A 27334-nucleotide genomic window follows, 5' to 3' on the forward strand; every position below is an offset into this window, starting at 1 on the left:
GCAAAAACACACAGGACAAATGCAAAAGCAAACAGCACAGCAGACAAATGTGCAGTAAAAAAGGTAACAATACACAGACAAATGCTCGGTACAAAAAGAAACAATACAAAGACAAATGTCAGATACACATGGTAACAATACACAGACAAATGTCAGATACACAAGGTAACAATACACAGACAAATGTCAGATACACAAGGTAACAATACACAGACAAATGCTCGGTACAAAAAGAAACAATACAAAGACAAATGTCAGATACACAAGGTAACAATACACAGACAAATGTCAGATACACAAGGTAACAATACACAGACAAATGTTAGATACACAAGGTAACAATACAAAGACAAATGTCAGATACACAAGGTAACAATACACAGAAAAATGTCAGATACACATGGTAACAATACACAGAAAAATGTCAGATACACAAGGTAACAATACACAGAAAAATGTCAGATACACAAGGTAACAATACACAGACAAATGCTCGGTACAAAAAGAAACAATACAAAGACAAATGTCAGATACAAAAAGAAACAGTAGTTGCTATCTATCTTCATTTCTACAACAATGTGTATCACATTAAATATTTTTACATTGATAACAGTATAGTGGAAAACACTACAGAAACAAAACATGTTAACAACAACAACAACACACTAACATCCTTTATAACAAATCAGAGAGCTAGCTTGTATAACATTGAAGCTAGTTTTCATTGTATCAAAGGAAACAAATATATTATGTTCATACTAAATTGTTTTTGTTTTATAAATGCTAGCTCATTGTTCTGCCTTACATCAGTTTTTATAACTTTTGGTAAGTGTTGACTCCTCTAGTTTAACATCACAAAGAAATCTGTTATCATCTGGAGGATATTTGGCAATACAGAAACTAGCCAGTGGTACAAGTTCTTATATGTCACCACAGAATAAGCCCTATTCAATGCGTATTACATACATATAAGCTAATCTAATATTCCAAACATATCATATACACCCTTTATTTTACAAATAAGCAATGTGAATGGATTCGTGTTACACAACATAAGCACTTGGGAGGTAGACGTTTCTGTTAGATCTAATATACAGAAATATAGAGCACTTCTTTAAACAAATATAAACAAAACAACATCACATTAAACATGTGAACTTTGTAAATGTTTACACAACATTTGCACATTAATATATTTTTCCTTTAACTAACTTCAGAAAATGAAATGCTGGTTAACATATTCATCTTTTCACATCAATATTTGCAAAATACACTGCAGATACCAAAATATTTAAATGAAAACAATACTGGGATAAACTATGTGTACAATCTGGTGTCAATCAACACCCTGTGTCTAGAATAAATACATCATAAATTTGTCCATGGTTAATACCTCTGTATATGTACATCATTCCGTAATAAAGCAACATTTCATCAAAGCTACAGTTTGCATCTATAGAGAGTACGGATAATCACTTTAGTATTCACCTCCACCAGAACTTCTTGAATACAACTGTAATCATTTCCTATAATTAAGCAGAAAAATGAAACCAGGTTTTGAAACACATATACTGTGGTTAAAGCTTCCATGTCACCAGAATGAGTTATCTGTTTATACAGAAGAGGGATGTCAAAATCCACCACAAACATAATTGAAATGAAGTTATCTACAAAAAACAACACCAAAACAAATCCATTTATCATCTTGTAGGAATGGATCTAGGTTAACATAAACACACACATGTATTGTCCTGTGCTGTTGTGTTTCTAATACTAGAGACCCATGGGGTCTTGCCTTGATGTCTTAGTTTTCACTTCAAAACACTTTAATTCACAATTATAATGTTATATTTTCCCTAAAAGATGAGGAATTTTAAAACTTCAAGCTAAATTTTGACAAATACTTTCATGCAAGCAGAATTTTTTTCAAAACTTTTACCTCTATTTCCCATAATGAGACCTGCCCTTCTGCAGACCTTTGATTTACATAAAATTGAGTCCCCTGTTGGGACAAAAGCCTAATTCTGCAGGGAGTTGTGACCAATAACTTATACAAATGTTTTTTCAGACTTGATCAATATCAATACAAAACTGAGTGACTTCACCCAAGGAAGCTTCATACCACATTTGGACAAAATGCTGTCATTCCTCAAGAAGAGGACTTTTAAAGAATTTGCTATAAATCTCATTTTTGGCTCCATCCCTCAGGTTCCATGGAGATTAGCCCTCCATTTGCACAACATTTTAATCTACTTTTTACCTGAAAGCTTCAAGCAAAATATGAGTGATATCTGGTGCATGGATCTTGAGTAAAACTCATTTAAAGCAAAGTTTTAAAGCTAAATTTCACAATTTTGGCACTTCCCCTCAGCCTCCTTGGGGGGTCAGATCCAACCATTTGTATAACTCTGAAAACCACCACCTAGATATGCTTCCAATCTAATATGTGTGATTAAAACCTATACCAAGCCTTTGATAAACTCTAGATAGTGTATACTTGCTAGTGATCACCAGATTTATTGCTATGATGAAGCTATTGTTAAAATATTCTGTGACTGTTTTGCTTTCTGTAAATCTTACAATGTGTGGAGTTCAAGCAGTATACCAAGCAGTTTGAAAATAAATGATAATTTTCCAATATATATTCATCGAATTGATGGCCAAGTTGTGTCCTCTTTTTAAATAACAAAAATAAACAAATGTACAAACTAGAAATTAACAGAATATGGAAACTCTCAGAAAGTAAAAGAAGATGTCTACAACATCATTATGGCAATGGCAAGTAGGACTTAACAGACAAAAATGTATACCTTCTAGACGAATTAAACATGAAAACAAAAAAAAAGTTAATATATACAACTCAAAGAATAAATCACAGATAGCAACAGGTATCTCAGGTATAACAGAAAACAGTCTTCATCAGCGGTAAGCAAACTTAACAATAATGTCCCAGGAAAAATGAATGACCATCAGGTATCTACAGGACAATACACAGGGTAACATTGAATCTCCTGGTATCTACAGGACAATACACAGGTAACATTGAATCCCCTGGTATCTACAGGACAATACACAGGGTAACATTGAATCCCCTGGTATCTACAGGACAATACACAGGGTAATTTGGATCCTTTGGTATCTACAGGACAATACACAGGGTAACATTGAATCCCTTGGTATCTACTGGACAATACACAGGGTAACATTGAATCCCCTGGTATCTACAGGACAATACACAGGGTAGCATTGAATCCCCTGGTATCTACAGGACAATCCACAGGGTAACATTGAATCCCCTGGTATGTACAGGACAATACACAGGGTAACATTGAATCCCCTGGTATCTACAGGACATTACACAGGGTAACATTGAATCCCTTGGTATGTACAGGACAATACACAGGGTAACATTGAATCCCCTGGTGTCTACAGGACAATACACAGGGTAACATTGAATCCCCTGGTATCTACAGGACAATACACAGGGTAACATTGAATCCCCTGGTATCTACAGGACAATACACAGGGTATCATTGAATTCTCTTGTATGTACAGGACAATACACAGGGTAACATTGAATCCCCTTGTATCTACAGGACAATACACTAGGTAATATTGGATCCTTTGGTATCTACAGGACAATACACAGGGTAACATTGAATCCCCTAGTATCTACAGGACAATACACAGGGTAATATTGGATCCTTTTGTATCTACAGGACAATACACAGGGTAACATTGAATCCCTTGGTATGTACAGGACAATATACAAAACCACATTGAATTTATATTTACCAGGTGACTGCTACCCTATACCTGTATCTAGTTATTGATACAAAGTTACCAGTTCCCTACACCAGTACCTAGGTACATATTCTTGTGCTTAGTTACCCTTAAAATATCATTACATAAAATATTGTTGACATTTACTTGTAAACCTGCAGTATATAGCTTACATAGCACTGTTTACTCTCCTCAATAAATATATACCTTAATATCTGAAATACATTATCGATGCACTATAAATATTTTACCGAGATACCTCATCACCAAATTTAAAAAGACTTGATTAACTGGAACAAAAATTCAATATGTTTTCTATACCACCAAATTGTAGTACATTGTCTTGATACAAATATACCTGTGATAATTCTTGTGTTTAACACAAAGAGACAAAAATTATGGTATCATACCCAATAAACAAGAGGCTTAATAGGCCTGAATCACTCACCTGTTCTGAAGCTTACATTGAAAACTGTCAGTTTGTTTAATGAATTTCTTTAAAATTGAAAGCATATTTCTCAAGCATGCATCTACACTTAAATACCATGACCCAGAACTTATTGCTTGTTGAAAAGAAGAAATTTGAAGACCTAAACACATTTAAGCCCGAACCTTAATGGGTCAAGGTCATTCATTTTCACAAACTTTGTAGCCCTTCATCCTAGCATGCAACATGGTCAATATCAGAACACCAGGTCTTTCAGTTATTGCGGAGTTACAAGATTTTTAAAATTTTTGATCAGTTTGGTCTTGAAAGATGGTTAAGGTTAGTTATTGGTAACCTTTCATCACAATATGCTACAGGCCCAATATCATTACCCAAGGCCTTTAAGTTATGGGAAGTTGTTTGAAGGGAAAAGGTTGATGTGAAACAGAAGGGCAGACAGCAAAAACTACTGAAGACAGACTCTATCACATGGTATAAGCTCACTTTAGTCGAAAAACAAAACAACGTGAAAAGTGTTTGATGCACCATTAAACCTTGAAGATGAAAATCTTATTTAAAATGATCACAAAAAGAGCTCCCAAAAAGTTCCCAGAAAGTTACCCGCACTGGTATCCATTTAGTTAGTTTTGATATAGTATGTTCCTACATTTATATAAAGTCCTTGTGTATATAATCAGTATAAGAATAAGAGTGTCACAGCAGCCATTTTCTGTCTGTTATCTCCTTTGTAAGACTTCCTTTACTTGGTAAAAAAAAAACAGTTTTTTTCAACTACCTAAATTATAAATATTTGTTGAAGATATAAGGCTTTATGTTCAAATATTGAGAATATTATTTAATTGTTTACTTCAGGGTTTTGTTTTTTTTTTGTTTTTGATTTTTTTTCAAGTTCATATTTGGAGGGAAAAGTTTACCATGTATGACTGTATAATTCTTTTGTGATACACTCATTCTATACCATTAAAAATTGGAATTCTTAAAAAATGATGATGATGATGTAAAATATTCAATTCAAATTAATGTTTGTCTTTTTATCAATTTGAATTTGTTTGAAATCATCTGTGTAGAAATTAGTACCAAGATCGTTAATTATTAACAAGTTGTTAGAAAAATGAACTATAAAAACCATGTAGCTATGTAAGGAATGTGACAAGATAATCTGCACCGCACAATAACTACTGACAACCAGTTATAACACTTAAACAATAACTAGTTGTCTGTAAGCAAATTAAAACAACAATGATGCACCAGAAGATTAACACAGTTAAATTATTGTATAAAGTTCTACCATAATCTGTTAAAACATTGATGTATCAAGAACATCATATCTCAACTGTGGAGGAAGAAAAGTGGACATATAAACAGTAAATTCCTTATTTGGAAGCAAAGTCAAATGGAAGCATTCATTTAAATGCATATAAACTGAGGGCTTTTTATCAAGGATTTCCTATATAAACGAGGGGCATAATGCACCTAGGTTTTCCTTTTAACATTGTGACCAGGGGCATGCATCAAGGATTTACTGTAAGTAAACTGTGGGGCATTACATATAAGTTTTAATGTATATAACCAGGGGCATTATGTCAAGATCTCACTGTATATAAACCAGGGGTATTATATCAAGGTTTTACTGTATATATATAACCAGGGGCATGTCAAGATCTCACTGTATATTAACCAGGGGCATTTGATCAATGTTTTACTGTACATAAATCAAGGTTTGACTGTAAACATAAACCAAGTATATTATTTCACCAACATTTTTACACATTTCAGAACAAATTCATACATATTATGTATCAATGCAAAACCATGTAAACACAAAATCATGAAACATTTTTCACATTGATGTGGTAACATATTTCAGAATAGGTATTTCATTTAAAGATGTACACAGCAACAACTACAGGTATCAGCATCCTTGTTAAAGCAAACCATTCCTAGTAATTCAGAGAGGATTACAGAAAAATTATATTGGAAATTCAGGATGAAAGGCAATGTAACACAAGAAATGAATTTGTGATGAATAGGGATCAAGGTCTCATTATATAATGTGAACAATATCCCTCATACATTGTACAAAAACCAGAGGGGTATTGATCAACCCTCATAAATTGTACAAAAACCAGAGGGGTATTGATCAACCCTCATAAATTGTACAAAAACCAGAGGGGTATTGATCAACCCTCATACATTGTACAAAAACCAGAGGGGTATTGATCAACCCTCATACATTGTACAAAAACCAGAGGGGTATTAATCAAGGTCTAAATATATAATATGAACAATAACCCTCATACATTGTACAAAAACCAGAGGGGTATTGATCAAGGTCTCAATATATGCTCACAATAGGATAGCGTCATCATTTCTATACTATATATATATATATATGTATAGTGAAACCACATTGATAAGGTCATCATTTTCGACACACATTTCACGGGACATTGATGATGACATGATGAATAGGTTTCACAACAACTTACAATTTGATACTGTATTTTTAAGCATCTGAGAAAAATAATCAAACATTGGTCTGTTCCATGGACAAAGATGTCACAACAAACCTAATGCTGATGGCAGCCAGTTTCTTGTACTCGGGTTGAGACATCCATATCCATGGAACAGACCCCTGTAAGATTCTATCAACCGATAAAAATCCCTTTGGAAAATCATTCACAATATCACAAAATGAAATGATTCTGAAGCTGCTCCAATCACCTTGCTAAAGCATGACAGTACATACAAGACATTTTTAACATGTTATCATAAATATTACAGACATATTAAATGTATTTACTTCTGATCAAGAATATTGTGATGAGGGTTAGGTTGCCAAATGCGTTGAGATCTGTCCTGTATAACTGTGACTAAAGCATGAATCCTCTGTGAACATATTACATGATGTGAAATAATCAGTCTGATTATTTGAATGTACAAAACAGGTTTATCAGTCCCGTCATATAAATCTATACCAATACAGACTACAATTTGTACTTTTGTCTTGGTCCTTGTAGAATTTTTAGTAAAGACATGACAAATGTATAATTTATATGAAATGAAAAAGTATATCATTGTACACATAATAAATAGAAATGGGTAATTTTTTTTGTGAAAATTAGCACATTGTATATTATATAAGTTATATTTAGTATATATCTATATAAATATCACCGATTTAAAACTTTAACACGAAGAGAACCCATGAAAATACAGGTAAACGTCTGGTATGAAAAATACATGATCAAGGCACATATACATTATCATACGATAGATAAAACTGGTTTCTCTACCAACAGGGTGAGGAGGCGATGTTAATGATACAGCTGCAATAACGAATTGTCTTTGTGTAAGACACCACATGTAGAAAGTGTGTGGGGATGTATATATACATCCAGTGCCTAGAAACTTCCAGTCTTTCAATCGTCCCAATACCTAGCATTTATAGTCATTGGAACCAAGAACTCCTAGTCTTTCTATTGCCAGAGATACCAAGTACTGTACCAGTCACTGCCTTGAAAGTTTCATCATTCTGGTACATTCATTTCTGCCGCCAGGCCACAATACATTGTTTACAAGTTCTCTTTCACAAAATGTTAAGATAATCTTTTGGACTTTTAACTTGCAAACATCTGGGCTGTGGTTCCAACTTTTTCTTTCAAATTTAGATGGAGGTGACATGTGCCCATAAATATTGTTTGTAGCAAGTTAAACCTGTCGCACACAATGGTGTAATGAATATCACTGGACCACACATGCTTGTGACATATCGCCATGTCTCCCTGCTGCTTTAGCAAAACATATTGCCTGCATCCACTCATTCTGAATGTTTTCATTATCAGCATGAATATAAAATGTTCGCTTGATATCTTTGGATTTTATTCGGAATGCATAGTTCTTCTTGTCTATATTGGTCTCCGAGATTTCTGAATTGGTCAATGGTATTCTTTTAGATGTTTGCTGAAAAGAAAAGAAAATGCTACATTATAATGCTGGTTTCTCTGCATCGTAAGAAGAGAGCGAATAAGAAAAAACAGATTTGAATGTTTCACAAGAGGGCATATGTAATATGTGTTGCTTTTCTGGGTTTACTGGTTACCTGGTCATATAATTTTTTTTTCTTTATTTGCAGTATGTCTATAGGTATAACACAATTTTGTAGAAGCATATGTAACAGAGGTCATTATTTCAATGTCTCTGCTAGGAATCGAACCCAGGACCCTGCCTTACTAGTCTTGAAACTCAACTGATTAAGTTAGAGAGTTCTCAAACAGAAGTGTCCAAGGGTTACAGTGATATTTATAAGACAATGCTAAGTATTATTCCCGATTCTCTACAAGGGCGTCATTGTAAAGGGGGTCATTATTTATTTTAATGCCTCCGCTAGGATTCAATTCCGGGACCTATGGCTTACTAATCTGATGTTTAATCCATCACGCTAAAGACAAGTTCTCTCTAGCAGAGCAATATATTGCAGCTGGTATTTTACCATAGTTACACATATTTCAGTTGTTGACATAATTGTTGTTGCTTGTTTTATCTAATTTACCAAACAATTGCATGATTATCAAAGAGATAAAATTATTGTTGACATGGTCATGTTTACGGTAGTGATGGGTGTTTTCTTTTAAAAGATATCTTTTATACTTAACATGGATCAATGATGTGTTTGTAATCATGAGTGTCCATCAACTGTAGCATGTTTGAAGGGCAAACTTTCAAACGACAATGTTTAACATGTCAAACAGGTAGACTAACTGAATATGTTCATGTACTTATCAAAGTGTGTGATATCCATACCAATAAAAATGATATTTTTAAATGAAGAAATTAATATCACGTTTACCAAAACATATGTTCCTAACCTACATATAGTTACACTTTAGCAGAAACATAGGTCTCAACTCAACAAGTAGTCCTAGATCAGCAGATGTTATTGCGAAACAAGCTGTCAAATCTAACCTCGGGTGTGTCCCCATAGGCAAGTTCGGTGTTCTTTAGCAAAAACCACTGTTTCTTCCATTTCTTCGACATCTTCGATCTTTTCATCAGCCATCCCTTCATTTCTATGTGCGTTACGCTGTCGTCGTTGTGACTACTGGTGGTATTTAGGCTGTTCGTCCGACTATCAGAGGACTCCGAGGAAGCCATTTCTACCGTCGTCAAATTTTGTTGTGCCGTAAACCGATCTAGGTGTTTGTCGCAACAATGCTTGATAAATTACATTTTACTGAAGTTTTACTCTACAACCATAATATTGACAAGACAATTATATATAATATGAATAAGTCATTGTATTTAACAATATGAGATAAAAGAAGAACAATTTGTACGACATCTATTATAGATCATGTCACGTGATTGACTAAGTGAGGCGATTTGGGAAAATAAAGTTGCGTTGACTTGTCAGAGTGACTGTGCGTGATATAGGTAGCACCTGCTGTCCACGTAATCTGTGGGACGGACAGTTACACATATAATCAACCTGCTCACAGACGAAACACGCCTCAGTGATGCTGACAAGTTGAATTCTACCAATATCAACCAAGTTGAATTATATTTCCGAGACAGCAGGTTCGTTTACCCCGGAAGCTAACAGGAGAATATTTTGATGTCATCTAGACGTGGTGACATCGCCTAGTCGGAGGGATCGAACACATGGCAAGATGGAAGACGGGAGGAAAAGTTTGACTTTCCAAATGCAAATAGGTCTTACTCGAGACCAAATAAATGTGGATGGGGAATTGACTTTAGCGAGCTTGAAAGACATCGCTTGTTCGTTTGTGGATAGAAAGGTGAGATGTGTATTGTATATTGTGATCTGTGTTAGTATGTTGGGGACAACGGAAGTGTATCATCTTGGGCTACCAAATCGTGAGACACACCCTCCACCTAAACAATGCCTCACGGTTCAAGTGTTGACTTAATCATTACACCCTTGCTATTTTTGAACTTCATTCAATGAGATCGTGAATTTATACTGTAATGCATCGTTGAATGATGATCCAAGTGAATACATTGTACCAGGTTTACATATTAAACAGAATGGCTTTCCAGTGTTGAGACATGTACCCTTTGAAACGTTAGGTTTACTCTATATATATATGACTGAATAATAAGATTACACACTTTACCTCTTAGTCCAGACTTGATAAACAGTAAACTACAGTTTGTATAGAAGTAGGTAAATTACCTAACCTACCTTTATCCAAACATTACTATTGATGTGTATGATGACCACGTTGAACGGCTATGATGGTATCATGCTTACATTCCTATCTCTTCTTTTCCTAAACGATAGGAAATAGCTAAAATATTTTTTATATAACATTAATTGGTAATATTTATTGTCGCCTTGGAAGAAATACCAAAATATTCACTGAAGGGACAGGATAGAGGTATGTGTTCCGCGCAATTTAAACACTCAGGGAAGTTCAATGAAACTATTGAAAGTCCATTGGAAAGATTTAAGAAAGAAAAGCTTCACCTTTAGAGTTGATGGCTAAATGGAACAGTCTGCCAGAACACGTAGAGGACCTGGTCGTGCAGGCAAAGGCAGCATCTGTAAACAGAAATCAACTTATCATATAATAACACAGAAATCAGTCATGAAATCACACACACATTTTATAAGAATTTCTTGAAATGGAATCATCACCAGGTACATTTACCTATGTTACAATTACACATAATGAATGAATGTCAATACTCCTATGAGTAAAATGGATGTTCTACTCAAGGCCCTGTGATGAGTTATTTAATCAGTTTTGAATTTCCAAATTTCTGGTATATTCATAATTATTCCAGGGTTTCCTGATATTTGATATCTTCTGATTGAAATTTAAGTACAGTCAAATTTTTATGATTTGGATTTCTTGATGTAGTAAAGTTTTTGTCTGGTCACAAATTTTATTCCTGTATATTAACAAAGTCTCACTTTTTAGTTTTAAGCATATAAGCATGAGAAACACAGTGATTTATCTGTCAGTCATACATGCTCCGATTGATCCAGAGCATAGGAAAACACTCTTGTAACATCTACGACCAAAGATGTATGATGTTAGTGCTATTGTTTCTGGACAGAATACATTATGATATTAATTTGCTTTCTTTTGAATTCATTAGTGCCTATGCCATTGATGTATCAGTCTTTAACTAATTACTGTAACATGTGAAGACCATGCACTTTCATGCTGCATGTCGTTTCATTTAAAAGCAACATGTACAAAGCATATACTGTGTGAAATGAAAGCTAAATGTCTTGTTGATTTCTATGTAAAGTAATATCTTTTTAAATGAATGAAAATGTTTTGTTTAAAGATATGAAATCATCTTTTCATTCAAACTTGTGTTTTGGTATTTGTCGTGGTTGTTAAGGTAGAAATATTGTGTCATCAACCATTACAGCTATGAATATGAAAATGTCGATTTAACCCACCATGCATGAATGAAAGTCTCCATGTATCAAAAGTTTTTGGTAGTCCCTTGAACTTTGAAACAGTGATATAAACCAAGAAAATCAAGAATATGGGCCTGAAAACTTAAACTTATCAGTGAAAGAAGATCAGGAGATTTCAAACTGTTAACCGAACAAGTGAAATTGTTTTTATATTTCTGATGGTAAGTTACTTCAGTAGAACCTTATCAACCAAGTTTTGTAGGCATACTGTTGTGCTATATGTTAATAATACGTGCATGTCTGTGTTAGACTATTTATATGCAGGTAAATGTCTGTGCATTTCCTACAAAGTATTTCAAAATAGGAATATATTTAAATCTGATTTATTTTACACATTGCTCTACTCATTAATTTTACATATAAATGCAGATGTATAGAGATGCACTTATTATCACCATTTAACATATATCTATTCATTCTTAAAGCACTAGAGGCAATTCTGGAATTTTTATTGAACAAAATTGATTGCTTATTCCATACAAAAACATACAGAAACAGGTGTAAGCTTTCTGTAATGACGTGGCAATAAATAAAAAGCTCGAAATAAACTACTTACAAATTACAAGATTAACATTTGCTTCTGAGACTTGTTAGTTACTTTCAGATTCAGAAGGTGTGTTTTCCCTGTTCCAACCCTTAAATTCCTTAAAATCTAATATGTTGGGACCTCCAGATATCAGGCCAAGTGGTTTGGGGTACTTTTCCATAAAAATCAACTGAGGTTCTTGGAGGCATTCTGTTTTTCTCCAAGGATTATTTTTTTCTGCACAATGCCATATAATTGTTTATTCTAATATTCTAAATCTGCATATTTCGTCACATTGATTGAAAATGTAGGGTTACAGAAAAGGTTACAGAAATGAGTAAAATCACAGTTTTACTATAGCACAAGAAAGTCGAATCAAAAACCAAAAAAACTACGTTAGTACCATCACTTGTTTTACAATAGCTCGACATATGCAAAAAAAATACAAAACAAAATGAAAACAAATCTGCTTTAATGTATAACGTCAGTATTAAGTTTTATAAAAGTGAACATAGCAGTATAAGGATTGAAGAGATAATCATTAGATTGATTTATTATCACCATTGCTTAAAAAGTTCTTTTCTGGTTCAAATTAAATTGGTATTGTTTGAATGCCATTATTGTAATCTGTTTATTTAGTCATGTTAATATCTAGATCATCACATAGCACTTTACTTTGTTGAGTTTTTAAGAAGCATTTATCTGAGTGACCTTATCTGCAGTAATTACATACAGCATACTGAAAGTTTACAATCATGATGTCCAGCTCGATATGATTATTGATGTATTAATCAGTTTATACAGAAAGTAAATGGCAATCCACTGACAAAAGTAGAGCTGTTCTCATATACTGACATCATGATATATTGTGATCGCAGAAGCAAAAGATATATATCATGAAAAGTTATTAAGATTGGCAATATTGCCACCAGCAAAAAATAAAACAATAATATATCTTGGTAAAAAAAATATTAAAGAAAAATTAAGCCACAGGGGCTGTATCAAAATACCATTAAATCAATTTATCACTAAAAACTGTCCTTTCATTTTATTAGATACTTAAATGTCTAAACACTAAGGCATAGTACAGTATTTCTAAAAATGGATTGAGAAATACTCTCAGCAACATGGTCATTAAAATGCTTGTTTAATGTTCAATAGCTGCAAAGCATCTTTATAGCCACACTTTAAAAATGAGGTTATGCTTCCACCAGTAAGATAAAAAGTTTTTGGTTACAGGAACATGTCTTCTAATATTATGTTTGACATTGTAATAGCCAGGGGGACAATTTATTTTATCACAAAATATATATTGCATATATTCTGGTAAAGAAATAACATTGTGATAACTTTTAGGTCATGTTGTGTGTCAGATTTTTTCATTGATAACGAAAAACAAATGGAACAAAGTTTTGTGTTCAGATTTTATTGGCAAAAATTAGGTTATTATTGCAACAATATCTGTACGTTTTGATGATATCCCGGTGGAGATTTTTATCACGATAACAGCTCTAGAAAAAAATCACGTTAATTTTAATCTCGTGTATAGAAATCATAGCACAACACTTTCTCATAAAAATCTCAATACCACTGCCAAGAGTGATCCAAGGGTTTCTTCAATTTATTCATATAACAAATTGACACACAAATCCGCAGATGTTCTGTATATGCATCTTTTGCTGAAACCCATGAGAGTACAATAGATACTCATTATCACTTTTCCTGATTTCGCGGTATTCCCAGACATATATATATAAAATCCAGATTATAAGAATTATCTCCCTTTAACACATCAATGTTCCTGAGGAGACAACCTTTGTTCTAATTAACTGGCTTTCAGCTAGAAAGAGAGAACAATAATTGATAACCCTTTGGTCCGGAAGTTTCCAATGAGCTGAAAATCTTGGAGAATTCAAAATTCCTTAATATCATTTTGAGATGGCAGTCTTGAAATCTTTTTCCGATTTCAGTTAACATTAGAAGTAGAAATTAGGTAGAAAGTGCAATTCATTCATGACGTGTGAATGTATTACATTTTGCAATTTTTCCAGACATTTTTAAAACGTCTTTCTTGTACTCTGGTCCTGAATTTGAAAACACTGATACTTTCTTTGATCTAATTACTGGGAAAACAAATTAATTATTTGCCTATGAACTTCACCAAAAGATATTTGAAAGTAACAATTGGGGAAAAGTTGATAAAAGAGCTTATTGTTATTGGAATTATTGGTGTATACTCAGAAAGATGATTACTATTCCTCCATTGTAACACAATATATCATACTTCATTTATCTTATTTGTGTAGTGTAGTTTTCGTTAACAAGGTCATTTATCCCTGGCCACAATCCCATAAGTAAAAATTACATGTAGCTCTCTGGGCAAATCTGACATAATAAGATATCCATGGAGGACAGTACTGGTATACCATCCCTGCTGATATCATCATATTTTCTTAGTATAGGGGACCAACATGTACATGTAGCTTGCTACAGGACCACATGTAATGGCCAAAATAAATACAGGAAAATGCACTATGTGTGTCAAAACTGTGAATATTTGGTTATAATTATACTGTGTCCTATATTAACCTCAGAATCTATATGTACATAATTATATGTGTCTATATAGTAATGTGGAGCTAGATGTTACCGTGTGCATGATGACAATTCCAACAGTGAGGTTGTATTGTTGTGGTATGGAATGTACAGTGAATGATCTTCATGTATTGTCCATTTTTTTTTTATATAAATATGAAATATGAGTCTGTCTGGCCACTGGTGTTGGGATTAGAATTTCCCAAACATTGTAAATGTCAGACATGACTGAGTGGGAGTAAGTTTGAGTCATATTAGGAAATGTTTGTGAGGAGGACGAGGGGGTGGCTAATGGAAATCATAGGTTTATAAATATGCATTTTTTTTTCAAAGGCAAAACATACAGAATAATTGACCTTTGTCATGGCATTTGGAAAATTATTTTGTGTATACGTATCACTGTACAATTTTTACCACATTTTCATGTTATACTGCTATCTGGCGCTTTTGCTATTAAATTCACAACAATTTATGCATGTCTGCTCTTAATCTTTTTATATAAAGTCAGTATTTTTCTTAATTATAGCAACATAGCATTAAGATACATATATTCCATAAACAGGTAATCACATTGTTTAATTTTACCAAATTCAGGGTTTTCCATAAGAGCCGGTCGCCGTCCAATTTGACCGGCTACTTTGATCATTTAGCCGCCTACACCAATCTAGTTCCGTAATAATGTTCCGTACATGACTACACGTACACGGCAGGACAGCCTCCTATTTTCAATACACATCCTACTATTGACAAAATTATGGAAAACCCTGAAATTAAAAGACAATTTAATCTACATGGCTTTCCTAATCAGCCAAGCCAAATTCACACATTTCCTATATCTGTTAATAGAACTGGGGACTATTAAAATGTAACTCACCTGATAAGAGTTGTATTGTTTCATGTTTAATACAGATGTTATTGGTACGTTAATTACAACATCAGGCCACCTAATGATCAGGACTGACATAATATTATCAAGTATTTTGTTACATGTTTAATTTGTATAAATTCATAATATCAAATATCACATTCTTCCCTACAAATTGACATCAAGAAGTGTCTTTATAAGCATACGTCTACTGATTTTTATATGTAGTTATAGAAGGTACAGTAGGATACAAATGTACTTGTATTTATGTTATATATGTATACTGTCTACAGAAACATCCATAAATATATCCATTTGTTTTCCTCTGAGTCCTCTGGCATGGGGTCAATGGGTTGTGTAAATCACCACACTCTATATATTTATACAACCTGGTCATCCTATGTAAGATAAATTAATTAGGGTTAATGTTAAAGTCTGTAGGAAGTATATGTAGTCCTTCAGGCTAACCTGATATCAAATATATAGGAGGGAAAAGGAGAAAACAATGTGCTATAATGTTGAAATAAAATTGCTACTTGAAAGGTAGTTATAAGACTTTTAAATTGAATTCTCCAAAAATTGTCTCCTGACTTTGATTTAAATGAATTGCATTAGAAATGTATATGATCTATCATAAGGACATAGTGGGTACCTCAGCATTGGTATCAATTGCCTGTTGTATATACTGACAGTTGTACCTCAACATCAGTATCCACAACCTGCTGTATAAACTTTTAGTTGTACCTCAGCATCAGTATCTATGACCTGCTGTATATACTGACAGCTGTACCTCAACATCAGTATCCATGACCTGTTGTATATACTGACAGTTGTACCTCAACATCAGTATCCATGACCTGCTGTTTATACTGACAGCTGTACCTCAACATCAGTATCTATGACCTGCTGTATATACTGACAGCTGTACCTCAACATCAGTATCCATGACCTGTTGTATATACTGACAGTTGTATCTCAACATCAGTAAACATGACCTGCTGTTTATACTGACAGCTGTACCTCAACATCAGTATCCATAAACTGCTGTTTATACTGACAGCTGTACCTCAACATCAGTATCCATGACCTATTGTATATACTGACAGTTGTACCTCAACATCAGTAAACATGACCTGCTGTTTATACTGACAGCTGTACCTCAACATCAGTATGCATGACCTATTGTATATACTGACAGCTGTACCTCAACATCAGTAAACATGACCTGTTGTCAATATACTGACAGTTGTATCTCAACATCAGTATACATGACCTGCTGTTTATACTGGCAGCTGTACCTCAGCATCGGTAAACATGACTTGTAAATATACTGAAAGCTGTACCTCAACATCAGTATCCATGACCTGTTGTAAATATACTAACAGTTGTATTATTCTACTTCTAAACACTGTAAGATATATACATGCATATGATCTATTAACATGGAATCTTGTATACCTCTTTCGTACTTCTCTCTCACACAAACCGAAATCTCAAACAACTTTTTTATCACAGAACAAATACATTCAAATATCTAAATATTTTGGCTCTGTTGTTGGCTGTGTCTGTAGGAAAAGCCACTTGAGATATAACTTCAGATTCTTGTATATCTATGGATCATCTCGCTACAACAGTATGAGAACTAGTTAACTGTTACCATAAACTAACCTAGATCAGGGACTGAAAGTCCCCTATGCTGGAACCAGAGGTTCCAAAGGGACTGGAGATTCCAGAGCCTAAGTGGAAATCGGTGGTCCAAGAGTCTATGTGGGGACTCGAGGTCCCAGAGCCTTAGTGGAAATTGGTGGTCCAAGAGTCTATGTGGGGACTCGAGGTCCCAGAGCCTAAGTGGAAATCGGTGGTCCAAGAGTCTATGTGGGGACTCGAGGTCCCAGAGCCTAAGTGGAAATCGGTGGTCCAAGAGTCTATGTGGGGACTCGAGGTCCCAGAGCCTAAGTGGAAATCGGTGGTCCAAGAGTCTATGTGGGGACTCGAGGTCCCAGAGCGTAAGTGGAAATCGGTTGTCCAAGAGTCTATGTGGGGACTCAAGGTCCCAGAGCGTAAGTGGAAATCGGTTGTCCAAGAGTCTATGTGGGGACTTGAGGTCCCAGAGCGTAAGTGGAAATCGGTGGTCCAAGAGTCTATGTGGGGATTCGAGGTCCCAGAGCGTAAGTGTGGACCAGAGGTCATAGAATTTATGTGGGGACCAAGAACCTATGTGGGGACCATCTGCAAATCTGTCCATCCATTCATCTATTGTCAGATGACCGTTAAGGGCCATGGTCCTCTTGTTATCTTAATATCAGTATCCAAGACCTAATGTATATACTGCCAGTTGTACCTCAGCCTTAGTTTTCACAATCTGCTGTATATATGTACTGATAGTTCTACCTAAGTAAAAATGTTTATATCAGCTGTGTATATACTCATGTCTTATTTTGACTGGTTTGGGATTGGGTATTTTGGTCTTATTTCAGGAGAAAATGTGTGAAGTGGGAAGGATGTTTTCAGGTGTGAATTTCAAATTTTTTGGAATTTCGTTAAAATATGAAATAATTTCAATTCAAATTCATGAAACCATTATTAGCTATAAAAATCCCCCCAAATGCTCTGATGCTGTCATTTGTATCTCAGCATTGATTTGTACGGCCTGCCAGTTAGGTAACATATCAGTGCTGAAACTAAGACAAAGTCTAGAAATATTGCGTCATAACTGAAATCTTATATTCCACATGGAAATACACTTTCACATTTGTGGCAATGTCATTGATTGTTAATGGTCATTTTTCTCTCTTTAAACCTATCAGAATGTGTGTCTTATTGCATATTACTTGTAATTCCCTCATGTGGAGTGTTACCTCATTACTTTCATGAAGGCTTACACAATATCTGTACCACTAAGACCCCAATTAATGTAAACTAGAAAAGTTTTACTTTTTTAAACAGCAAGATTCAAATTATAAAAGTTAATCATGCAAATTTTATATACTTATGCCAGTAAATCAATAAACCTACATATGTAAACAGAACTAATTATAACTGGCCACTTCCAGTATTTCTTTCTAGACTTTGTCACAATATCAAAATATGTATTGTACTTAAGGAATTATATTGCTTTACTGTGCAATTACATCTATAAATACTTTCATGCAAATCCTTAAGCTTATTTGCATATTAAACTGGATGCATAACTTTGTGGAATTTTTTTACATGTTGACATCTGACTTTGAGTAACCTTTGTCTTAGTTCCATTTTTAGCTCACCTAGCCCTAGGGCAAATCGAGCTAATTATGGCATATACTGCAGCATCTGTTGACTGTCCCTCTGCCCTTGGGGCCTGACGGATTGGTCTCAAAAGGAAAAATTTTGAAAATTCTTTAAAAAGTTTTTTTTATGTATGAATGTTTTGATTTTGACCAAATTTGGCCAGAAGCATTAGGTTAAGTCCTTCTTCCTCTGTAGCAAAGTCAAGATTTTGTCCCAGCTTGGTCTGAAACATCCCGGTGTGAAGGGGAATCAATTTCATATAAACTATGAGCTTGAGGAGCTCCACACCCTGAGGCAAAAGGTGCAGGGTGCAGTAAAGGAATGGAGATGAAGTAAATACAGCCAACTTCAAAATTCATCTTCTTCTCTAGAAGTGGCAGGTTTCTGTCCTAATTTGGTTTGAAAGATCCTTAGGTGAAGGGGAATTGATTTTAATTAAATGGTTTGACTCAGTCACCTTGAGAAGGAGGGTCAGGGCCCAGTTGAGGAAATAGAACAAAAAAAAAAATTCTGTAGGAATTTGGTGCCAATTTTGTCTGATTGAGCATGGATGGGTGAAGAGAAATCTATTTTGTATGCACAGTGGATCTAGGCCACATGGAATGGGAGGGGTGGGGCCTGATAGGGGTAATACACTTAATTATTGAAAATTAATCTCTTCTTTAAGAATTGCAGGATTCTGACCAAATATGGTCTGAAGCATGCTTTGGTGAAGCAGAACTGTGTATAAATGATTTACCTAACCTCTTGGAGGCAGAGGGTCAGGGCCCAATGGGATAGATAATAGATAAAACACTTGGAATTTCTTTTCCTTAAGTTTGGATGAAACAATTTCAGTCAAACAAAGAAAGGTAGATGATACAGGCCCAATAGGCATATTGTTATCAGTTAAAGCTGTTCTATTTTCAATAGATATTTTTTATTCTTGAAATATTGAGATAGTAATAATTGGTATTGTTTGTAATTACATCATACAGCAGCCCGTTTCCTTTCCTGATAATGTGAGTTTTAAGACTTTGATGTGCTTCACCAACTGTGCACTATATATATTGCCTGGTATACACGTACACAATATCTTACTAGTAACAACTTGTGATTTGCATTACCTGTTAAGTGAAAGTTGCATATAAATTGTATTCTAAGCTGTATTTTGCTGGATTATGAGAAACCGTACAAAATTCAGATGTGAAATTTCTTTGCAATACCTCAATTTTGTAGTTACAGCTGTATTGTGTAGTGATCAGATCAAATCAGAATTTAAATTTTACAGCAGTAAAATTGATGTAGAAAGATCAGGTGTATTGATGTACAACAGGTTCATTGATGTAGAAAGTTCAGGTATATTGATGTAGAACAGGTTCATTGATGTAGAAAGTTCAGGTATATATATACTGAAAAGATAAAGAAATGCAACTTCTTTTATTGTACAATATTTTGTATTGAATCTACATAGCTGTATAAAAAGTAAGAGGAATGATAGTAAATGATATATTAGGACACCTTTTTACCTAATCCTCCATTAAATGTTAAAAATCTGCCTCTGTGACAAAAAACTTACTCACATCCGGTGCACCTAAATTACCAATATACAGTGACTGTACAAATACCTGCGTTCTTTCCCATTCAAACTAACATCAGTTTCTGACTATCACTAAGATGTGTGATTACCAATACATTTGTAATCAATAAACATGCCACAGCTATCCCAACTTGATAGAGGACAGACTCCGGCAATGCTCATTGAAGGTAGCACTTGACAGCAGTTAAATACTCACTTCGGAGTTCACAAATTAACAAGTTGGTTAGTTTTTACGTCTCAATGCAATGGAAAGATGTGAAGACAGACCGAGATCCAGGCGTCCACGTATAATGTGGGGACGTCAAGATCAGTTCATTAGACTTGCCCACCTGCATGACAAGAGATTACTGGCGGCCAAAATGGCACAATATACCTTGGTAATCAAAACTGTCAAGTCTTCCCAAAAACTAAGAAACAGACAGCCTACTATGCCAGTATGTTGGTTTGCCTTTGACACCTCAACAAAGAACAGGTCTTATGCCATGGTTGACAGTATATGTATCCAGACATTTCCCTGAGACGTTGGAGGTTGAGACGTTTGAGGTTCATGCTCTTTAGGGATAAATAACACTTTGTGTTATTTCAATCAGATGGCAATCAACGTGTATACTGCTGTAGAGAAGATTGCCTTGCAGACGCTGGTGCTTTGGAGCACAACTGGTTTGGATGGATCAGTTATGGTTTGGAGGGAAATTTTGCATGATTTTAAGACACCTGTAGTGATCCTCAATGATAATTGAACAACTCTTTCTATTGAGATGAGATCCGAAGTCATCATGTTGTGCCTTTCATTGTTAAGCACCTTTTGGTCTTTCAGCATGGTAACTCTAGGCTAGGAGATGCAGGAGTTTTGTAAGGACTTTCTTGTTATCCAGAACATTATCCCTGTTGACTAGCCTCTACATAGTTCCAATTTTCCCCCTTTCGAACACTTGTGGGACAAATTGGACAGAAGAGCACGGAATCAACCAAACATCCCAAACAACCTCCACCAGTTGGCAAACGCTTACCACAGAATAGAATAACATTCCTCTATGGCCAGTCAATGTCCTTATGAACTCTGTGTCATGCAGAATAAGAAACGCTACTGCTTTTCAGGAAGGGCACTCATGATATTTGGGATCAGTTTGACAATATAACTGCCATTATATCAACTTTGTGTACCCTAATTCATGACGGCCTGACAAAGTCCTTTTTATTTAAAAATCCCAGAAAATTTGAAAATCAATTGTCCAATATTTGAAGTTAACTATCGCATTTCATATTTAGGCAAGTTAATCGTAATTAATATTTCAACACACCGTTAATTTTAAGTTGCATTTCTTTTTCCTCTTAGTATATATAGATGTATGGATGTAGCAAGTGATTATCAGTATCGTACTGACAATTTGCATTAGTAAGGTAGTTTCAGAATTTCAGAATAATGCAATTTGCATGCTATGCACCTACATCTTAGTTTTGGTATCCAGGTACTTGTGTTTAAAGTCAGAAGGCTACACATTGTTTATCACATGGATGTCTTGTTAATCTGTGAGTATAACCATGTCAGACATCTCTATATTCTATTTACATGTTTAGTACGACTTTTTGTGATGTCAGGTTTAGGTAGTGAAATGTTTTATATAGATATTTTCTGTGTAAATCTCTGGGTACTATAGTGTGGTCACTGATGCAGCCCTGTTAGCAATGCATATAAAAATTTTCTTGTAAAGTCAACCCAATGCATTTTTAGCTACTCCATGTATATTTATAGATACAAAATGCTAAAATTATAGATTTAACAATTGAAAAAGAGTAAAAGACATTCCTTAATGGAGAAATATATTGTTTAAAGGAAGAATTGTCTCTTGGAATCAGAGAAGAAAATTTTACATTAAAGGGCACATTTTAAACTTGTCAGTTTTCAACTGACTGGGCATGATATTTCTAGTTACCTATGAAAACTAAATCCTGTCAGCTTTTGGTGATCAGTTTGATATAAATTTTCATGTGGCATATATTGTGTCTGTTTATTTGATACATAGACATATCAAATGTTCAGTTTATGTACGTATATAATGGCATTGCTGTCATGAAATGTTGTTGTAGATCAAATAAACAAAATATATTATCGCTAATGGGATTGTTTATCTACAAATCTACAAATATATAACTTCAAGGAATATTTTATATTTATGTTTTTAAAAATAAAATTATCTATATTGGCTTTGTTTACTCATTCCCTTCCACGACTATTATAATAATGTACAGGATTTGGTTGAATTGTGTTAAATGTGCAAGGAATACTGCCTTGTGATTTTTCATTATATGTAGACTTGTGTGTAGGATGTCCGATTGTCAACAAAGTCATTCATGGTTTGTAATTCTTTGTAATTACAGTATAAAAGCTTTTAGTGTGATATTTCTTGTTATATATATCCTTAAGGCTATGGTTTATTTCTAGTTTCCAGAGCACGGATTTTATGGCCTAGTGGACAAGATTCTTCTATTCCGCCATGATGTCAGTAGTGCCAATGTTCTCCAAATGATCAACTCACCAGCCGACGTTAAGGAAGGATGTTTGGTGGAGGTTGTCTTATCTGGTATGTGTACAGGAAATACACACTTTTACTCAGTAAATATACACTATTACTCAGTAAATATACACTATTACCTAGTAAATAAACATTGTTACCCCAAAGATATATGCTGTTACCCAGTAAATATATATTGTTACCGATAGCAATAACTCAATACATTCACTGTTACTCAGTAAAAATCATACTTAACGTATTTTCATGAGTGGTCGGGCGGATGAAGAGTATAGTCTGAACATCGATTCTGGACCGTTACGTATTTAAGAATGGCCATTTTTTTGAGGCGTTTGATGTGCAATATCGACCTGCATGACCTTGTACCCTGATAATTTTGGTTGCTGTAACATGTTACACTACAAGAAAGAATGAAAAATATTTATTCAAATCAAGGACACAGTACGAGACTTCGGTGCCAAGTTATTTTACAAGTACCTGTCCATCAAGTGTTTGTGACTGAAACAGACAGTTTAGAACTGTCATTTGTAACCATATTCAGGATGGTTTCATTAATCATACCTTTTAATATGAATCGCTATATTATCTTCTGAACTTTCGTAATTGCTTTAGAAGCCATCGCAGAAGTTAACACTAGCCTAGCGCATCCTTGGATCGATAGGTCTTCAGGTCAAATTCTGGAATGACTGCCATGCTTGTTTACGATAAGAATGGCATCGTGTAACTTATAAGAAATCAAATTGGACTATAAGAATTATATTGGCATAAATTCTTGTTACCGCTATTTCTGAGAAAGTATTGGATGGATCTTCCTCAAATTTCATATGCAGTTTCCCCTTTGTCCCTAGTTGTGCATTGTACCTTTTTTGGACTGATTCAAATTCAAGATGGCAGACAGGCAGCCATCTTGGATTTTGGAAGTAAAAGTTTGTTACTGCTATTTCTTGGAAAGTACTGGATGGATCTTTCTCAAATTTCATATGCAGTTTCCCCTTAGTCCCTAGTTGTGCATTGTACCTTTTTTGGACTGATTCGAATTCAAGATGGCCGACAGGTGGCCATCTTGGATTTTGGATGTAAAAGTTTGTTACTGCTATTTCTTGGAAAGTACTGGATGGATCTTTCTCAAATTTCATATGCAGGTTCCCTTTGGTTCCAAGTTGTGCATTATACCTTTTTTGACTGATCCGAAATCAAGATGGCAGACAGGTGGCCATCTTGGATTTTGGATGTAAAAGTTTGTTACTGCTATTTCTTGGAAAGTACTGGATGGATCTTCCTCAAATTTCATATGCAGGTTCCCCTTGGTCCCTAGTTGTGCATTGTACCTTTTTTGGAGGAATTCAAGATGGCTGACAGGCAGCCATCTTGGATTTTGAGAGTAAAATCTTGTTACTGCTATATCTGAGGAAGTCCTGGATGGATCCTTCTAATATTTCATAGATATTGGTTTCCCTTGGTCCCTAGTTGTGCATTGTACCTTTTTTGGACTGATTTGAAATCAAGCTGGCCCACAGGCAGCCATCTTGGATGTCGACAGTAATACAGCACAAGCATATTGTCCATTATCCACCTGTAACTGACTGCTATCTAATAATACTTTGGGATCTTTTTCAAATGATATTTGCTAATAGGTGCTTAATAAAAATATCTTGTGCCATCATTGAGTACATTCAATGAAGACCACTTCATGAACATTTACAACACCTGTAACAAACAAAAAAAAAAAAAACAAATCTTCAAGAACTGAAAACAGATCCTCAAATGGTGGGCGCCAAGATCCCTCTGGGATCTCTTGTTAAGTAAACCATATGAAACGTCAGGCCTTATATCTGTGTGTATACAATCTTTGAAGACTGCCAATCTAAACCAGTTTGATAATCGCTATTTTATGTTTTTCAAATACATCAATAAAATAAAGAGTTATCTTTGTATCATTCATTTGCAAACTTATATTAAATGTTTCACTGATGATCTTGATAAAATGCCTTCCATTGTCTGTTATATCAACGAACTTTGGTCAACATAACGGTTACCACTTCGTAAGAAAGGATGCTGCTTAAATTCCTGTGCATCTTATATGTGGATCAAATAGAAAAAATTGCTAAAAACCAGCCCTGCGGCTTATACTCAGGTGCAGTTAATAGCTCGGATAATATGGTACACATTACAGAATATATCAATTGTTATCCAGTAAACAAGCACTTTTCCCAAACTAAATACACACACAGTGGCCGAGTGATGAAGGCATCAGACCATCTGTATCACTCGCCCTCAACCTCTGAGTTGCGGGTTCGGGGCCTACACAGGGCTGTTGCCTATGTAGAAGTATTTGCAGATGATGGCCTCTGACCAATATCTTTGGCCTCATGTCAGCTGTTTTTCTCTGAGAACTACTCGATTCTTCTACCATGCAAACCTGGCACATCCTTAAATGACCCTGGCTGTCCGTAGGATGTAAAGTAAGTGTTAACTAATACATACACAGCAACTCCATTAATATACATTAACCCTTAGCTTAATACATACACAGTAACCCAGTAAACATACACTCATCCTTAACTAAATACATACACAGTAACCCAGTAAACATACACTCATCCTTAACTAAATACATACACAGTAACCCAGTAAACATACACTCATCCTTAACTAAATACATACACAGTAACCCAGTAAACATACACTCATCCTTAACTAAATACATACACAGTAACCCAGTAAACATACACTCATCCTTAGCTTAATACATACACAATAACCCAGTAAACATACACTCACCCTTAACTAAATACATACACAGTAACCCAGTAAACATACACTCACCCTTAACTAAATACATACACAGTAACCCAGTAAACATACACTCACCCTTAACTAAATACATACACAGTAACCCAGTAAACATACACTCACCCTTAACTAAATACATACACAGTAACCCAGTAAACATACACTCACCCTTAACTAAATACATACACAGTAACCCAGTAAACATACACTCATCCTTAACTAAATACATACACAGTAACCCAGTAAACATACACTCATCCTTAACTAAATACATACACAGTAACCCAGTAAACATACACTCACCCTTAACTAAATACATACACAGTAACCCAGTAAACATACACTCACCCTTAACTAAATACATACACAGTAACCCAGTAAACATACACTCACCCTTAACTAAATACATACACAGTAACCCAGTAAACATACACTCATCCTTAACTAAATACATACACAGTAAACATACTCTTTTTTTTTACTCCTAACTAAATATATACAGTGTTGCCCACTAAACATGTACACACAGAATGTAATGTGTTTAATAATTCAGACAAAGATTAATAACTTATGTTTAATCACAGGTACTTGTTTGTATGTCTGACCTTCAACATTGGTATAGTTTCAAGAATATCCATACATACAGGTTCTATTTTTGGCTGAATTCCACTTTCTTGGGAGATTGGATTTACATTGAAATTGCATTCACTGATTCAGTCCAAGAAGCCTAATTTGTAAAGACTGTGGTAATTTCCCAGGCTGATGTCTTGACTGTAAATACATTTTACTACATCTACACAGATGCATTCCTCAAGGTTAAAGGCCGTACCAGAATGACATTAATAAAGAATCAAAGTCTGTATTTGAATTTCTAGAACAGTAATCAATTGTTTTAACTAAATTTGTAAATTAAATACTGGCAACATTGTAGTTGATAGAAGTGATTAATCAATAAATATTAAAGGAAAATTAATTAACATTCTCTCTGTAATACAGGAACAGCGTTGAACCCAATAACCGTATTACCTGTCACAACATAGATTAGTGACACGTAGTTGGACACAATGGGTTTAATATGTCAGAGTACAACTTCATCAAAAAAAGTTGTTTGTGTCAGACAAATAATTGGTACCAAGTTGTCAGCGGTAGATCACTCGAAACAAGAAGTTAGTGTCAGATCACAACTTGATTTTAAGTTCACAGTGTCAGATCACAACTTTTTAGCATGTGATCAGTGTCACATTACAACTTGTAAACAAGTTGTTAATATCAAATCACAACTTGGTAACAAGTAAATAGAGTGCTATGTAACAAATTGTTGGTGTCAGATCACAGCTTGGTAACAAGATTTTAAGTTCACAGTGTCAGATCACAACTTTTTAGCATGTGATCAGTGTCACATTACAACTTGTAAACAAGTTGTTAATATCAAATCACAACTTGGTAACAAGTTGTTAATATCAAATCACAGCTTGGTAACAAGTA

General features: G+C 34.6%; 2 protein-coding genes across 3 annotated transcripts in view; one reads left to right on the forward strand and one right to left on the reverse strand.

Moving 5' to 3' along the window:
• Window positions 1–7975: 7975 nt before the first annotated feature.
• Window positions 7976–9385, reverse strand: LOC132558902 (PH domain-containing protein DDB_G0274775-like). Its single transcript, XM_060223519.1, has 2 exons — window positions 9197–9385; window positions 7976–8194 (listed from the first exon to the last, which is right to left on the reverse strand). The coding sequence occupies exons 1-2, from the start codon at window positions 9383–9385 to the stop codon at window positions 7976–7978; spliced, it is 408 nt and encodes a 135-aa protein (XP_060079502.1).
• Window positions 9386–9689: 304 nt separating this feature from the next.
• LOC132558948 (serine/threonine-protein kinase D3-like) overlaps window positions 9690–27334 on the forward strand; it is a 57487-nt gene continuing 39842 nt past the window's right edge. For both annotated transcript variants that reach the window (XM_060223571.1, XM_060223572.1), the window contains exons 1-2: window positions 9690–10029; window positions 22969–23107. In XM_060223571.1, coding sequence (XP_060079554.1) covers window positions 9901–10029; window positions 22969–23107 — 268 coding nt within the window. In that variant the 5' untranslated portion in view covers window positions 9690–9900. The remainder of the gene's footprint in view (window positions 10030–22968; window positions 23108–27334) is intronic.

Source organism: Ylistrum balloti, unplaced genomic scaffold (genome assembly GCF_031769215.1).
Source record: "Ylistrum balloti isolate Yb309-2 unplaced genomic scaffold, AGI_CSIRO_Ybal_v1 Utg370840, whole genome shotgun sequence".
Classification (NCBI taxonomy): domain Eukaryota; kingdom Metazoa; phylum Mollusca; class Bivalvia; order Pectinida; family Pectinidae; genus Ylistrum; species Ylistrum balloti.